Genomic DNA, 17,053 nt, shown 5'->3' on the forward strand with positions numbered 1-17,053 from the left:
GATTAGAAGAGTATACTATTTAGGTGGGTTTCTAAATATGAAGTATACTGTACAGCCGTTGTGTATCTCACGTGAGTTTCGAAAGGTCAATGCTGATGCTGGCTGCGCTACAATGTCGGCGCTAACTTTAACTAAGCCCGGGCCTTCCTGCCTTATTCCAGTTCGTGAGCGTATCATGAACGCGGCGGTTTCCGCATCATGTCCACCGAATGCCAGCATTGCGGACACCTCATACTCAGACCAATACAATGCGGTCAGCGCGAAAGCCAGATGGTGCCACTGTCGAAAGCACGTCTCTTTACGGGTTATAGACTCCAAATATGACCATCTTTCACACACAATTTACTTCTCCACTGTATGCTTGACCTTAACCTCCGTCGATTTTCCATCCCACTTTAACTGCACTTTCGGACCTCGTCACATCGCCAGACCCAACCCGCGCTTCACAATCGACTGTGCCCGACAGCGCGCACTGGTCTCGTCGGCGTCTAAATATGCGGGTACGTTGCTGGCCCCCTTGGAGCGCCCACAGAAGCCCCCACGGACCCCCTCCGACCTCTATCGCTAGTTCTGCGTCGCGTGCTCACGCGTGTGTCTTGGATCGTTCTGTGTGCGTCTCAGCGTCGACTTTTGCGAGGCGGCGGGAGGCACATGTACGCGGCGGTCTTGTTGCTGCTGCTCGCCTCCGCATCGACTCTTCCGGCCCGAGCGGTTGATAAAGGTACGCTGCGGTAAATCTTCCAGTGTTTGGTCTGTCTGTAGAAGCCTCAGGACGGCTCTGATGATGCGTTTTGGCCGCGTTTCGAGCAGAAGCAGAGAAACTGGACCTTGTGCCAGCTATTGCAGCGTTGGAGCACCACGCCGTCGAATTAGAGTTTGAACAGATGACCAGGATAGCCAGAGGAGACGTGGCGGCCGACGGCCGAAGTCCCGGCGTCCAGGACCCCGCAGGAGCCGAGTTAATGCTGCATTTGTTCGACGCGCAGGGAAGACCCAGCTCAGAGTGTTCCGGCAGTGCTGACGACACAGATACGATCGAGATCCCACAGTCGGAGGACTGCAGTCAGGCTGCGAGTGTTAGTGGCGCACTGGCAGGTTCCGGCTCGGCGGAGAACGAAGACGCGGTGCTTGGGATCACGGTGAGCTCCGATGGACTTGAGATCTCCATCCCTATCGTAGGGGTTGCGGTGGGTTCTGGAGGAATCGACGTCTCTGCAGGCTCTACTGATATTTCAGTGGGCTCAGGAGGCATTGATGTCTCGGCAGGCTCAACTGGAGTGGGGGTGGGCTCTGCAGGAATTGACGTTTCGGCAGGCTCTGCTGGTGTTTCAGTGGGTTCAGGAGGCATTGATGTCTCGGCAGGCTCAGCTGAAGTGTCGGCTTCCTCTCATGGCCTCCAAGTCTCCGTGGGCTCGGGGTCGGATGGACTTGGAGTTTCTGTAGGGTCAGGCGGTCTTGAAGCGACCGTGGGGTCTGGCGGTGTTGATGCGACGGTAGGATCACATGGCTTGGATGTCTCAGTCGGGTCCCATGGCTTGGATGCTACTGTAGGCTCTGGTGGCGTTGATGCGACGGTAGGATCACATGGCTTGGATGTCTCGGTCGGGTCCCATGGCTTGGATGCTACTGTAGGCTCTGGTGGCGTTGATGCGACGGTAGGATCACATGGCTTGGATGTCTCGGTCGGGTCCCATGGCTTGGATGCTACTGTGGGCTCTGGTGGCATTGGTGTCAGCGTTGGGTCGAATGACTTCGACGCCTCCGTTGGCTCCCATGGTATTCGTGTTGATGCGAGCTCTGGAAGCATCGACGCTTCTGTCGGATCTAGCGGAGTCCACATCGCTGATGGCTCGTCAGATATTGATACCTCCATTGACCGCCGTGGCATTCACATTGCTACCAGCTCCTCGGATATTGATACTACGGTCGGTTCGCAGGATGTTCCTCTTGGAGGCGCTAGCTCCTCACATAGCGACACTTCAGTTGGCTCCCCTGGTGTTCAGGTTTCTACAAATTCGTCAGGTATCGACACGTCTGTGGGCTCACAAGGTACCACTACCTCATCAGATGCGGACGTGTCTGGGGGTTCTGACACCACGCAGGTAGTTGTTTACTCGGAGGAACGCTCCATTAACCTTGAAGGCACAGGTTCAAACGCTTCGGTTGCAACCACTGAGGAAACTCCCCCGCCCGCGGCTCCGAGCAACTTGACGGCCCCCGCGAAGGACACAGAGGTGCCAACGGAAGCATCTGCAAATTCCACGGCGGTAGAATCCCAAAGCGGATCGAGTGAGGTCATCAAGGTTTTTTCGCTCACGGCCAGCAACAGTTCTTCGAGCGAGTCCGAATCAGCAAGTGGAAGCGAAAGTTGGGTGCGTTTCCTACTGTTTTCTGTAATTCTGCATTGTGGTGCTAATGCCAGCCTTGTTCTGTTGTTTGCCTATATTGTTTCCAGTGGAGTGGCAGCGGGGATACCGTGCTGTACACGTCTACCTATTGCCGGTGCAAGGCGACAGAGTGCCAAAACGAGTATCCTGGAGAGTCTAGCGGATCTACGTGCGAGAGCAAGCTTTCCGATGGCTCATGCCCATCGGGATACAAGACGTGCGTGTCGACTGATTCCTACAAGATCTCGACATCGACAGTCACTCCTAACAGTGTGGCTGAAGCAACATTCACACTACTGGCTGCGGATATCATCGGAGCATTCTACAACTTGGGAGGAGAAGATCCGCTGAAACGTAACAGCAAGTGGTGGATTACCATCTCCCTCCCAAGTGGCTGGAGATTCGTCGCATGGGAAAACACTGCAGTCGACGTGACGCTCCGTGACGAAGGTGGTGACCACGCATCTGCCGTGCGTGTGCACAGCTGTGCAGACGTGACTAATAGCAAGAACTGCGATAGCGAGAACGCTCACCGCTACGGCTTCGTCAGCGTAATGGATCTCCTTGAAGGTCGAGAGGACTTAATGACGTCAAGCTCTGGAGGACCGATGTCATTTGCCTTATCTAAGAGTATCGTGACAGGCGCCAGTGCGTCAAGTAGCTCTGTGGGCGTCAGCGTATCACTATCGTATGAGACATCGACCGGGACACTCAAATCTGCAGCTACTTCTTCCAGGCGCACACGGGAGTTAATGGTGGCTGCAGACTCGACTACCTCCGTCGAAGACTTGAGTGCCCTCACTCTTGCCACGATGGCGCTGTCTCCTGTCCGAAAAGGCCGGCTGGATTCGTCACTGGTGTGGATGGAAGAAGACACAAAAATTATGATGCTGTCTTTTTCGACGTCCTCCATCGTCGGCCCCAACTCAGACAACCCTAAAGTGTGTGTTGATTTGCGCTCCTCGTATTGCGCAAGCAAAGGACGTAAGCCTACTTCCACTGTTAGCTTCGGATCATCCGCGGAGGCCTCGTACGTCCAAGGTGGAAACCCGTTCCTCAACCTTTACGCTGATCCAGGTGAAACCAACCTGAATATCGAGAGCGACAATACCTCCTACTTTTGCGTGACCGACCTCCTTCCCTCGGGTGTCAAGACAAATGACTCGTGGGAGATCAGGACGACCTTCACCTTCCAGGTTCAGATGACTAACGTTGACTGGAATGGTGATGAGGACCAGGAAGATGACTACTCCAGCGGATTCCGTTTGCCGCCGCTAAGTGAGGTCGTTCTAATGGACGATAGCAACGTGATGGGAAGTGATTGCGCGCAAACGTTGGTACACGCGAAGACATGTACGTACTACTATACTGTCGTTGGACTTGGCTGGACACTGACGAACATGTGCTGATACAGACTCGAAGTACACTCTAAGTGTGTACAGTGTGATGTCAATCACATTCTTTGCAGTTGCTCTGGCTGGTGCTGTTCTCGTGACGCGAATGGTAATCTCCACTTATTGATGTTTGAAATGTTTCGTCAGTGACTGACGACTTCCTTTATGCTGCTGACAGAATGGTATTTCTTTTTCGAGGCAAACGTTTTACAACGATATGACGTCGCTTTCGGTGATGATGATCTTCGTATTGTGCATCGTTGGCAACGCAATTTGGATTAGCGTATCAACAAAAGCGTCGTCGGCGAGCGGAACCGACATCTACTACCTGCTGTACGCGATTTCTGTCTGCTTTACGTGGACGATGATGACTTCGGTGTGCTTTCACTGGGGTACCGTGCTGTTCCACGACGTGGGGCCATCTGGACGTTTGTTTGTGTTCACCGTCTACGTGATCATCAACGTGGCGTTTTACGGTATTCAACTTTTCGGAGTGGTGAGCCTCACTGACTTTTACAAGTGCACTTACGACGACTACTTGAAGAATCCTTTCTACACCATGCGGCTGTGCTCGAATGACTATTGCCCCGATTTGCAGCCCACTCAGTGGAAGTATGCGGTGAACAACGTGTGTAAAGACGTTGGTTACTCGAACTGGTTCTTTCCGCTTCAGCAAAGCGCTGAGCTGCTTATCTTCCTCACCTCCGTGGCATTACTTGTGCTGGGCACGTTCGTGATTCAGCGTGGTGTGCGCCTTATCGATCAATCCGGCGATATTTTCGACGACCACGTGGTGAAGGTGATGAAAAAGTCGTTAATCACGTATCTGGTGGTGATCTTGTCGATTGCACTCGTACTTGGAACATCCTGCATCATGAACTCCATTCTTCACTGGAAGAATTGGAGTATCGACTCCGTTGTGTGGTATGTTTTCTCCATCTGGCTGCCGACATTGGTTCCCCCAATTGGATTTCTGCTTTTGCAGTGGAACCCGCGGCTACACGGTATGAACTGGAACCCTTCGTTGCACGTGAAGGACCCGCAGCTGCTTCATCGGACCATGTCAAGCATCTCCGAGAAGTTTGAGAGCGGAAAGTTCGCAGTTCCGCTTGACGCCACTGGGCTAAGTGATGGCTGGGCAGGCATTCTGCGTTTTCCTGATACGGAGTACAACCCTATTGGTCAGGAGAGTGTGGATGGCACACAAAACGTACTTGCGCTATCTGTCCAGCTTGTTTCGCCCATTCCTCTCACCCACGCGTGCTTCGTTGAGCTCTACGTTGCGGAGAACCCTTCTCCGGACGGTGAAAACGATGTAACGGGTGAAGATTACTACGAGGATCTTCCTATACTGAGTTACCGACGTTCTTCCATTAGCACGTTCATCGAGAGCGGGCTGCACCAGGAAGGAATTCTCAGCCGTCGCAGTAGTCATTCGTTGTCGTTGCTTGGTCCTGGTGCTCTACCAACCCCTCTGCCTGTTTCCAATCCTACAGCAAAGTGGTCGCGTGTGGGCTTCACAGAGACAGTTTTGCCCACTCTGGTGACTGGCAACTCTGACAATAGCGGCAGCTCCGTGACACAGATCGCTACGTTTTTGTCGGTGCTCCAGATCCCGGTGATGCCTGCCAACCCACTTCTCCGTTTTGTCGTGTACGAAATCCCGGAGAAGGCGTCCTCACCGTCATCCGACTCTGATGCACGAGACTCGTCTCGCCAATTGATGCGTGCATCTTCCCGACAACTTGATGAACGTGCTAGACTTGCCCGTGTATCCGGTATGGGTATGGCGCCACCTTCGCGACCCAAGGTTTTCTGTGAATTCTCGTGTGCGTGCGACGACATGCTGGAGGCAAACGAAGTAAACTTGGTGGCTCGACAGGTTTCACACCGCTCTCGATCACCTATCCCAACAGTTCTTAGCGACGGAAGTGGTGGCACTCAGTCTCCCAGCGTAGCAGCTGCCATGGCTGGATCTGCTATCCCAGAAGTGGACCATTCAGTCCCGCGCTTGCGAGTCAAGTCTATGACCGTCTCACCGCGGCAGCTGAAGGAGAACTCCGGATTCTACATCACGAAGAGCTTCCAGTTTGCAGAAGGAGATGAAATGGTGATTGAAGACATGGTCGAGAGTCCGCTTACGAACGAACTGCCTCGCCAGTACTTGGAATTGCTCGTTACTGAACGCGCGGAGGATCTTGCGCGTGCACAGGCTGAAGCTGCTGGCTTCGAGGCAAGAGTTAAGAGTGGGCTTGTTGGCAATTTGTACGATAATTTGATCGAACAGATCCAGGGCGAGAATGACCAAACAGTGGTTCAAACGTGGCTGAATGAACGTGTCCAGCAGCGCAAGATGTACGTTGAGGCACTGCGCGAGTGCCATCAGTTGTGTATCGACCGTGCAGAGGAGGGGCTCAACTTCAAAGCAAGCACTGAGAAAAAGAGCCTTGTGCTGCGTTTCCTGCCGATTAACCTGCACGTGCAAGACATGTGGGTGGGACCGACGGCCGATCTGCGCTCACAGCGCTCAAGGCGGACGTCACCCAATGTGAAGGCATACCCGACGGTGACGGTGGGTGCTTTCTCCGCTCACTGCTTCAAGTTCCGTCACAACGGAAGCATTTTGAGTTTGCGTTCTGCGCTGCAGAAGCGGTCGTTATCACGTGTGGAGAGCGATGTATCGGACAAGAGCGGGAGCGATATGATTGACTGGTGCAATGCGAATGCGCGTTCGACTGACGAGACGCGATGGCATCTCACGACGCGATTCGATATGTGCTTGTCACAGGCGCTAACAGCTTTGGTCGCGTCCTTCTGCCGCCAGCTAGAGCTGTCGTTGCAGCACCCGACGGACCGCAGCTTCTTGCACACTATTGACTCCATCGGCTTCTTGTTCCAGGTCGAGTCCTTGCTGTCGACACAGGGCAAGGAAATCGGAATGTTGGAAGACTTCTCCGCTGCCGTTGACGCGCTGAAGCATGTCACGTTCGTGCTTGACACATCTCCGCCGACGCACCTCCCTTCTACCCTGCTCAACCTGCACATGAAAAACACGACTCTACCTGGTGTTGTGTCTGTACGCTTGAGCAAGGGTGCTACCAAGGGCACATATACTGTGGCGATTGGTGTGCGTTGCTCTGACGATCTGCGGGCATCAATCCCATCCAACATCCGAGCGGGAGGTGCGATTCCCGTCACGCCAGTGATGTTTACGCAGGGCATCAACGAGATGCAGACGTTGGCCAACAACGCCAGCAGCAAGAAGACGACTCTGCAAGACATCATCAATCGAAAAAGCTTCTTCGTGTTGACGCGCTACGTCGAGAAGTACAAGCAGCTCGCGGCTCAAAGGGTACGTTGGACTTTTGCACTGCACTTTTAGCGCAATTTCGTGGTAAACTGATATTTGCGTTTTCTGTGACTGCTATAGCCGGACGCTGTTGCGACGCCGATGAGTACGATCGCTCCACTTCTGGCATCGCTGGAGGAACGCATCGCAACAGCTAGCAAGCGCCAAGTGGTGAAGTCAAAACACCCGAAGATCATCCAGGAAGGCTCCCATCTGTGCCGACTGCTGGGTGCTGGTCGTGTGACGTCGTGCAAAAGTGCCAAAGACCGCACAGGAATGTCCGTAACGCTCGAGCAGGTGCGGCTCCTAAGCGAGAACCATGGGCTGCCTGAGGAATTCGCGGTGCGCACTGTGTCGACCATGCGCAGCAACGGTGTTCGTCTGGAGAACGCACTCAAGAACACCGGTAAGCGCCACTACGCCTTCAACGCGTTGCAGCGCTCGCTGCTCCCAGACGAGTACAAGTGTCCCGAAGGTACCTATGGCCGCGGCAACGTGAGTTAAAGAGACTCACCGAGACACCAAGAAAAACGCTGTTATTATTTGTGGTTGAATAAACAATTTTGGAAATGCTTGCGGGAAGCTGTATATATCGACCAACAACTTGTTGGACGAGTTCAGCGACCGATTGATTCCCTCTCTTCAAGACACATGGATATCTTTTCATGTATGAAGAAAGCGTACACAAGTGGACGGTGGAAATTGCTCCTACAGAAGGAGAATTACTGTACATGTACATGCATGTATCGCAAGTACGAAAAGTACCTGCATCTGATGAATACTGGCGAAGGTGCAGCCGCAGGATTGTTTAGAGTGAGGTAGGACTGTTCACGAGTATGTAAGCAAGCAGTACTCCTTTACTTTTTGCTGCACTCGTATGCATCGAAGTAAGCTTACAACAAACCAAAAACGAAAGCAATGCATTAATATTACATGTATTCTTTTGAAAACGAACGAAAAGAGGAGAGCAACGAGTCGGACTTGGTCCAACGTTGCGCACAACTTCAGCTTTCCTATTCATAATTACCCTTCGCGCCTTGCATCATCAGCCACTCGAACAAATCGGCGAATGGTTCACAACGAAAACTTGGAGACCGGGAGCTGCACGCAAGCACAGCACCCATTTCGATAAACGGTGCACCAACGCAACGAGCAATAGCACGGCTCGCCATTTTGCTAATTTCTCCCGTCAATTTTTCAAGTGAGATTGAGTAAAACCTCGAGGTTTTTTAATACAAATTTTTGTGGCGCGAATTGCTTGAGCTCCATTTGCAGGAGAGAACAACGCGGCGGAACCGGTGGAGACGCTGATGAGAGACGAGATGCCCACCGACATTGAGCGCATCGTGGACCGCAAGCTCATCAAGCAGCGCGTGCACTACTTCGTGGTATGGAAGGACTTCGGCGAGGAGAACAACACCTGGTACAGACGAAGCTTTCATCCTTCCCCTTGGGTTCCGTGCCATTTTCACTAAAACACACACACACACACAACTTTATTAATATGTGCAGGGAGAGCCGCATTGACCTCATGGCTGATGGTTACTCGGACGTCATCAAGCGCTTCGAAGAGCGTACGTGGCTTCGTTCTTCAACTGGCTGCGATACATTCGAGTAGCTCACTTAAGCTATCCTCCTTATTATTTGTTATTGCCCAATGTAGAACGGAAGAAGGAGTCGGGAAGTTCGACGCCTCGTGGTCGCAGCCCCGGCCGCTCGACGTCCAAGAGCCCCCGCAAGAGCAAGAGCCCTGGCCGTGGACCTGGTCGTCCGCGCGGACGTCGTAGTCGCTCGCGCAGCGCCTCGGTGGGCAGGAAGTTGCTCGAGAAGAACGACGAGGACAAGGACGTCTCTAACGCTGGTAGCACGACGACCCCGCGGCGACGCAAGAGCGTGAGTAGCACCAATGAGAACAACGATGAGGCCAATGCTGCAGTGAAGGAAACGCCGAGACGCCGATCGACCCGGAAACAGGTGACGGAGACGACGTCGACCCAGTTCGTGTCTCGTCTGGACGAACAGAAGGCGGACCCGACCACGGATGAGGAAGACGACTCGCTTCTGCTGCGATCAACCATCGCGGCGCTGGCGCCGCAGGTGCGTGAGATGGCACCTCCAGCCCCACTGGCGGCAGAGACGGATGCTCACAAGAAGCCGGTCGCGCTGTCATACGAAGAGGACGGAGTGCTGCTGAAATCGCAGAGCAACAAGGAGACCACTGCCTCGGAAACCAGCGCAACGATTACCTTGGTTCATGAGCACGGGAGCCCGTTGGAAGAGGGCTTCATTGCCAAGGCGCTGGAGAGTGGTTACCTTGCGTCTTTCCTGAGTGTAGTGGCGGTAGTAGGCTCTCTCGTGGCTAGTCAGATGCTACCTCATGACGGCGAGGAGGGTACTGATCTCTGGCGGAGGTGGCTGGCGTTCCTCACGCCCATCGTGGCGCTACTGGTGTTTTTCCACCAGAAGGATCCGCGTGCTTCGGCAACGTGGGTGGCGACCGGCCTGGCTTGGCGTGCTGCAACCGAGCTCCTACTGTTGATCGGTGCCTCCCCGCGCGAGTTTGAGACTATGGCTGCTGGCTCGGCTGTTCTAGCAAACGTGTCGCTGCTGATTGCGTTCGTGTCGATTATTCGCAACGGCGAGCATGTGCAATCCAAGGCTACCCTTGGTCTGCTGGCTACTGGCGTTTTGGGTCTTTTCCTTTCGGACAGGTACGCTGCCGTATTGAAGCTTGAGAAGATACTTCTCATTAATTCTGATCCCACTAAATTGCTTATTGATTAGCTGGGTGATCTCGACCGAGAACTCGGAGCTGGAGTCGCGTGTGATCCTTATGTCGATGGCGGTGGTAAGTTACTCTTCGCTTGTTTTCGGTTGATGTGAGGAATGCATCACTAACGTTATTTGTTTGCTTCTCTCTCAAATGCTCAGCTGACAATCGCACTATCACCGATGCCGACAGTGTCCTCAGAGAACGATGACTAGGATAGGGCGCATCAGGCCCGACTGCTCGACGCTGTAATTAGGAAGTTTCTTGTTTTTCTTTTGCCGACGTCATTCGGAGGTAGCGCTGTCGCTGCTATATGCACTTTTATGATCTCCGCTGTTGCCGAGTGGCTGTATTGGATTTCGTCACCACTGTGACGAGCGATGAGCAATGCCACTTCTCGTGCTTGAGAGTACCGGTACCAGTTAGGTAGACAGCAACGGTGATGTCGAAAGATTCTGTTTGTATTTTCTACCGACCTGGCACACGGTGGATTATTGAAGCGCCAAGTGCAGAGTCTTGATCAGCAGCTGTTGGCTACGGACGCTCACGACTGAGTCGACATCACCCTCGCGGTGCACGAGTTCACGAATAACCTCAATCGTCAATGCGGATGTGGTGGCAACGTCCCGCTTGTAATGCTCCGGTCGCGATACATACTCGTTCATGGCCTTGTAAAGAAGCGTTTGGCGCATCAGTGACTCCAGCTTCTCCTCGTTAACGCCCGCTGCAGACTCGGCGGACAGAGTGTCCCACAGCTCACCGTCATCAACGATGCAGGCTTGCCACACACCGGCACGCATCTCTTCGTACTCCTCGGTCAATGGGTCCATCGCCAAGGTCTCTAGCGCTTCTAGCGCCATCAAGAAAATGTTGGTTCTGTAGAACAGAGGAAGAAATACAGGTAATCTGTAAGAATTCATCCAAAGAATGCACCCAAGGTAGACACGAATTCTTGGGAAAGCTGGAACATTACCTCATGGGGTCGTCTTTCTCGACGGAGAGAGCCGATGACAAGCACACATGAACCAGTTCTTCAGGTGAGAGCGGTTGGGGGCTAATAGGCTCCTTCAGCGGCAGTTGTAACAACAGCTCCTGAAGCTTGCCGCGGACAAGCTGCATGCACAAAATAGACACTTAGTACCTGTGCGTTTCACGAAGGGTGGTCTGGAATCGGGGATACGTACCTCGTGGTTAATCTCTTGGACCCTCTCTGGATGAGATAGACTTGGAGAAGCAAACGCGGCGATCTTTGCAATACTAGCCATCGTCTTGCGCTTCGGCAACGATCGCTGCTCGCTTTTAGCTTCACGTAGCGTAAGTGTCGCCACCTGATCGTACCGTTCGATCGAGACTGCTGTCAGCCAGCGATGCTTCCTCAAATGCTCACGGCTTTTCATAAACTTGTGCAGTGACGGCGCAAAAATCTGCGAGTGAGCAAGTAAATACGCCATCATAGTTGGGGAAGATGCGTTGGCTCCTTGCTGCGCCCACGGATTCCGAACCTCGCCGTTGTACCAGCAGAAAATGAACTCATCGAATCCCTCGAACTTCTTGCAGTACAACTCGAGTCTCTTTGAAGCAGGGCTCTTTGGGAGCTTACCAAGGACGCAATCCAGCTTGGATAAGTTCTCCGAGTCCTCAACAAAGACCAAATAGACCATGCCTTCGAAGTACGGGTACTTCTCGCACAGCTCTACGCACTGACTGAACAAATCCGCTCGCTTCCGAGTGACCATACCGTCTTGGTCAAAGTCAACTGCGATGTCACTCTCCAGGGACAGCGTTTGAGTCGCGATATATATCAAAGGATTCAGTGTCACTCGTTTGGTGAACGTTTCTTCCTTGCGCAGCTCATCTGCTTCATCGCTGGAAGCAAGGGGAATAAACCGAGCGTAGTCATCCAGCAAGACGGTTCCTAGTCTCTGAATTTGATCAGTGAGCTCAAACAATTCGTCGTACTGCCAGCGGATCTGCTTGCCTGACGATTCCGACTGCGAGTAGCCAGCAAGAACAGACAGACGCGAGATTTGATTCGCCAGAACTTCTCGCACTTCACGCGTGAATGCCCAACTCCCTGTCAGAGAAAAACTAGCAGGAGAACTTTGCACAGGAGTGCAGAGCATGCTTAGCATCGCACACCCACTTTCCAACAGCGCATAAAGATATGTCGAGTCGCTTTCGCCAATGGAGGTAGCCAGGATCTGCACTTCGTCACTCAACAGCTGGAAAAGCTCAGCGATCTTGCTCACTTCGCAATAAAAGACGTCAAACGAGTTGTACCCCGCGAGGCGAAGCTGTTCTTTCTGGTAGCCGCGCTTCTCGACAGTTTTCTCTATCGCGTGTAGGAGGAACTTTCCTGTTAGTCGGCGTTGAATCTTTTGGACTTCTGATGAAGTCTCATCCTCTACAGAGCTTGAAGACTGGATTGACGACTGGAACTTGCTGAGCGCAATTGCAGCTTGCAGCTTCTCTTCGTTCTCTGTCAGGTGGCGCATGATTTCATCAGACTCCCCAATAAACTCCCAGACTGAGCCACACCGGCACTGTAAGAACTTCATAAATGCCGCATGGCGATTTCGCTTTTCTTCTAGCTGGTACCGCACCAGCTTAGGTGTGACGGAAGAAATGTCGGCTTCATTCCTCTGTGCATCGGACTGGACTGGGGTGTCATCGCTTGATTCTTTTTCCCAACGCAATCCGGACGACGGCTTAGCATCCAAGATCTGAAAATCCACAGTGACAGCAGCCTGAGCGACGGCACCGATATCCCTAGCACTAATACGCAGTGCGGTAGCGGAGTTCGGGTCATCATGAAAGTGCGTCAAGATCAAACGAGCATAGTCTTCCACACCAAGATTCTCGCCCAGGAAGTGAGAGGATTCGCTAGTATAATAGCTTGCTTCTTCACGCCGCCGCCGAGTCCTCTCCACAGATGCCTCAGATGGAACCGGGGCTGCCAAGCGTTCCAGTTTCTGCATATCTGAGGCCGTAGCCACACACACTGACCCGCTCGGCGCTTTCGGGTCTTCTTCCATCAGCAAAAACGATATGGAACCCTTCACTGCGTTGTTGTCGAAAGAACTCTGCTCAATACGAGCTCCAAAAGCCAGGGCCAGGCGCCCTTGAGCACCTTGAAGAGGGAAAGCTGCCGAGCGCACACTGGTCTGTCCGGCTTGCGGCAACAGAATGGTAGAAAACTGAATCGGCTGCATCTGCGTCCACACAAGGTACAAAGCGCCGCGCGTAATGGAATAGCTTTCCACCTGGAAGAACCGGTCACCACCACCCTGCTCGTCGAAGGCTGGCTCAAAGCCCAGCATACATGCCCACTCCAGCTCGGGTGGGGCGTCATCGTCTCCCGATCCGAGCGAGAACTGGAATAACGCGTACTTGACCTTCGCATTGGTACCAGCTCGCGACGAGGAGCACACGAACGCAACCAGGAGTGCGAAGCACGTTTCCTGCACGTATGGCATCGAGACAACGTACACTTTGGCCAGATGAGCGTCCGGAAAGTTGTCACTGAAGTAGCTGATAGCTACCCGGCTCGCATCGAAGTGCCACTGAGAAACGGTCGAGAAATCCATGACATCTCCTGTGCTGAACGTGCGTCGTTCCAGCATGCCATCCTGGAACAGCACCAGCATATCCGACGTCTCGTCCACCTCTCCACTGCTACTCCTCGAAGCAACTCCATCCCCCATCACCGAAGGCAGCACGCGCAGGTACTTGATCGGTTGGTTCACATCCAGCTCGCCTCCATCAGCTCCGGACCTGGACGCGGTGGACGAGAAGAAAAATTGCGACACCGACTTGGTGATACCCGACAAGAAGCCGGCGCTCTGCTTCTCAAAGGCCCGGACGCGGATGCGTCGGTCCTCCAGCGCGACCTCCCACACGTTGCCCTGGTTGCTCCAGCACACGAGTCCAGTAGCGTCGTCGTGCATGTCGTCGTCTTGGGCGCCTCCCTCCACGGACGTCCTGGCCGCGTTCGGGTGCGTCACCACCTCTTCATCAGCCCCAAGGGGGATCTGCACACTGAGGGGCACGCTCTCGTACGGGAGCTCAATGTCCTCCCAGAACAGGACGATGCCGCTCTTGCCCACGACCATGAGGCTCAGGCTCTGGCTATACAGGGCGAAGAGGAAGGGGTGGAGCACCTCATCAGGCTCGAGCTCGTCCGGCATCTGCAGGGCGATCACTTTGCCTCTGTCTTGCTGCCACAGCAGCACCTTGGTGCGTAAGGGGAAGACCAAGTACGGGACCCACTGGCGGCCACTACGGTGGCGCGCGGAGGGCACCGACACCCGGCAGCAGCGAACCTGGTGGCGCTGGTGTTGCGGCAGCCGCGGCCACTCTTTGCGCAGCTCTTCCAGAACCTGGGGCGGCAGCGACGCGGTCTCCACGATGGTGCACGCGTGTGTGTCCGCCAGCAGCGCGCAGCTCTCGTCGACGGATCCGGAGCGCGGCGCGTACAGCGCGTCCCAGTGCTCCAGTCGCTGGCGCTTGCTGGCGCTGAGCACGTCGGCGGGCAGCCGCCCGGCGCCCGCGCGCTTGGCCGGCAGCTCCTCGAACTTGCGCGCTCGAAACATGCTCTTCCTCTCTGGCCACTGGAGTTGTGACTCAGGTACCGGCGTGGATCCAATATAACGACGTTGGGAACGGACGAATAGGATGTGAGTATGGGAGGAGAGAGGAATATGATTGGATAGTGAGTTGTAAGGGCTGGTCGAGATGGAGTAGGCTCAAACAGAAGAATCCATTCTTGCGCTATGGTGAAGTCACGTCGTACCCCCCGCCGCCAAGGCACCACTCCACTACTGCCGGCGATTCTATCACCTGTGTCTGCACCTGCTCCGACCCAGACGCCAGGCACCGCTGGCGACTTCGAGGTAGATTCTGAAAAGGACACGTTTGCGTGGACAACACTCGCCGCAAAAGTGCTGCTAGAAGTGCGGTTTAAGGACATGAAGAGCAGGTTCCAAGGCCCCAAGAGCTCGGCCCAGCTGAGTAGTGCGTGGGCTCTGCTGGCTTCCGAGGTGTCTCGCCTAAGTGATATCACCGTCAAACCCACTCAGTGCAAGTCCAAGGTAGGTCGTCTTGCCATTGATGCGCTTGTGGGCGCTGTAGTGAAAGATACTGACACTATCTTCGTCGTGGTGGCCAGATCAAATACATGCAGAAGCAATACAGAGCATACCGCGCCGCCCAACAAGATACCGAGAAGACCCTGCACGAGCCGCCGTGCTACGATACTATGCGTGAGGTATGGTCTGATCTTTCGGATATGCAAAGTGACGCATTTTACTCAAGTGATGCAGGCCGAATCGGTGCTGTCCGTGATCTCGAATCACACCGTGAACACGAACGTGATCATGAAAACGAACTTGACGAACAAGAAGCGGTTCAGACTGAGGACTCGGAAACTGAAGGAAGGCAAACGGGGGTTTCGAATGACCGGCGTCAAGGCTGGCGCGATGAGCGACCATCAAAGCGTCACAAATCGGTGACTTTGGCGGAAGGGGTGATGGCTGTGCGTGATAGCATGGAGAAGATCGCTGATGCCCTTAAAAGTTCCAGACAAACATGCGAAGCCCCTCACGCCCAACCGAATAGTACGAACAACGAGATATTGCAGTCTCTGCGCGACCTCAAGGAAAGTGTTCAAGCCCAGACAGCAGTACTTATGCTGCTAGTACGTGCATCTCCAGAAAGAACCACGACCACCACCACGTCGGCAGCAAGTAGTAACAAGCAGTAGGATTTCATCCACAAGCCCTCCAGGTCCCTCTTCTTTCAAGCTTGAGTATTACCACTTGAGTATTGTAATCAGAGCGACCTGGTGGCGCACTCGCCGACGCCGCGCCAGTTCCTGGGAGGCCCGTGCGACGGCATGCGCCATGCCGACTGCTGGCCATCGCCAATGTGCTGCTGCTACGAGGGCAGCTGCTGCTCGACGGGCCGTGGAGGCCCCAGGCTCCGTGAGAGCCCAGAACCTCATGCGTCTCGCCCACTGCCGACTGCTGGACACGAACGAACCCGCCCCGGTGAGTGGCGCCACTTGATTGACTGGGCAGAAGGAGACTGACGGTTGTGGATTGCAATGCCAGTGAGCCGCAGCGGCCGATATCAATGCGCCGGCGGGGACAGCAAAGCTGGTGGAGACCACGACGGCGGTGCTGTCGCGGGATCTTGAGTCGTCCTTCCTGTTCTTCGAGGACGAGGAGGCCCCGTCCAAGGCTCGCATGGCGGAGAAGAACGCCAAGGCCCAAGAGGCGGTGGCTGAGGCTGCGACAGAGGACGAGAAGCTCGCCGCTATGTCGGAGACGCAGTGCAACAAGGTCCTGGAGAAACGTCGCCAGAAAGCCGACAAGCAGAAAGCCGACAAGCAGAAGGAAAGGAGAGTGGCGTGACGAGCTTCAAGGACGAACTGAAGATTGGTCTCGTCGGTCACGTCATCGACCGGTGCGGTGCAGCTCAGAAAGGGGGGTGGTTGTATGGCGAGTTAAAGCTGACGTGGTGAGGCTGGTGCAGGACCTTCCGTGTGAACGCGGTGCTGCAGCGCGACGGCGTCAAGAAGCGGCTGGAGACGGACCAGGGCACGAGTTTCCTCGACTTTTCGCATCAGCTTTTCCTGCATCTGTACAGGAATGACGGCTGCGCTACGCAGATCGGAGGCAGCGACCAGTGGGGCAACATTGCCTCGCGCATTGAGCTTGTTCGTAACAGCGAGGTGAGTTGCGTTGCTGTGTTTCGCCACCAGGTCGATGAGCTCCGGGACATTGTGGCCGAGCATGACGAGGCCCCCGAGAAGTGCGCTGCTGAGAAGGTTCTGACAGAGATGACCAAAATGACCGACATGACCGACATGACCGAAATGACCGACATGACCGAAGTGATGCACGGCAAGGAGGGCTGGGAGTACATGGTGGACGACAAGCACGGCGTCTACGGTGACATGAGCGAGGACGAGGACAAGTTCCATGAGTGAGTTCATGGAGTATGTTGAGGACGGAGACCACTGATGGAGAGGACGGACAAGGATCGGGCATCGAGTGGAAATGAACGCTAGCTGCTGTAGGAACGAACTGTCCACACTCGTATCATTAAATAAAAAAGAGTTCTGTGTGTTGCAGCACTTGGTTCTTGCTGG

The 17,053-nt window shown here is 54.4% G+C and overlaps 5 protein-coding genes across 5 annotated transcripts; 4 read left to right on the top strand and 1 right to left on the bottom strand.

Annotated features, from left to right (window-relative positions):
* Positions 1 to 494: 494 nt before the first annotated feature.
* KRP23_2562 (Inositol polyphosphate-4-phosphatase type I A) lies at positions 495 to 7,634 on the top strand (the record flags this gene model as incomplete). Its single annotated transcript, XM_067887315.1, has 7 exons — positions 495 to 500; positions 622 to 721; positions 811 to 2,372; positions 2,456 to 3,740; positions 3,802 to 3,890; positions 3,960 to 7,133; positions 7,212 to 7,634. The coding sequence occupies 7 exons, from the start codon at positions 495 to 497 to the stop codon at positions 7,632 to 7,634; spliced, it is 6,639 nt and encodes a 2,212-aa protein (XP_067749912.1).
* Positions 7,635 to 8,440: 806 nt separating this feature from the next.
* Positions 8,441 to 10,115, top strand: KRP23_2563 (uncharacterized protein; the record flags this gene model as incomplete). The annotated part of the gene is made up of 5 exons (XM_067887316.1): positions 8,441 to 8,553; positions 8,643 to 8,704; positions 8,794 to 9,841; positions 9,915 to 9,978; positions 10,062 to 10,115. The coding sequence occupies 5 exons, from the start codon at positions 8,441 to 8,443 to the stop codon at positions 10,113 to 10,115; spliced, it is 1,341 nt and encodes a 446-aa protein (XP_067749913.1).
* A 276-nt stretch (positions 10,116 to 10,391) lies between these two features.
* KRP23_2564 (uncharacterized protein) lies at positions 10,392 to 14,492 on the bottom strand (the record flags this gene model as incomplete). Its single annotated transcript, XM_067887317.1, has 3 exons — positions 10,392 to 10,776; positions 10,874 to 11,013; positions 11,085 to 14,492. The coding sequence occupies 3 exons, from the start codon at positions 14,490 to 14,492 to the stop codon at positions 10,392 to 10,394; spliced, it is 3,933 nt and encodes a 1,310-aa protein (XP_067749914.1).
* A 180-nt stretch (positions 14,493 to 14,672) lies between these two features.
* On the top strand, positions 14,673 to 16,096 carry KRP23_2565 (uncharacterized protein; the record flags this gene model as incomplete). The annotated part of the gene is made up of 6 exons (XM_067887318.1): positions 14,673 to 14,990; positions 15,068 to 15,166; positions 15,222 to 15,406; positions 15,481 to 15,595; positions 15,734 to 15,947; positions 16,011 to 16,096. 6 exons carry the CDS (start codon positions 14,673 to 14,675, stop codon positions 16,094 to 16,096), a joined length of 1,017 nt encoding a protein of 338 aa, XP_067749915.1.
* A 49-nt stretch (positions 16,097 to 16,145) lies between these two features.
* KRP23_2566 (Tyrosine--tRNA ligase) lies at positions 16,146 to 16,891 on the top strand (the record flags this gene model as incomplete). The annotated part of the gene is made up of 3 exons (XM_067887319.1): positions 16,146 to 16,241; positions 16,325 to 16,365; positions 16,435 to 16,891. The coding sequence occupies 3 exons, from the start codon at positions 16,146 to 16,148 to the stop codon at positions 16,889 to 16,891; spliced, it is 594 nt and encodes a 197-aa protein (XP_067749916.1).
* Positions 16,892 to 17,053: the final 162 nt, after the last annotated feature.

Source organism: Phytophthora ramorum (assembly GCF_020800215.1).
Source record: "Phytophthora ramorum isolate Pr-102 chromosome Unknown Phyram_PR-102_s0002, whole genome shotgun sequence".
Lineage (NCBI taxonomy): Eukaryota > Oomycota > Peronosporomycetes > Peronosporales > Peronosporaceae > Phytophthora > Phytophthora ramorum.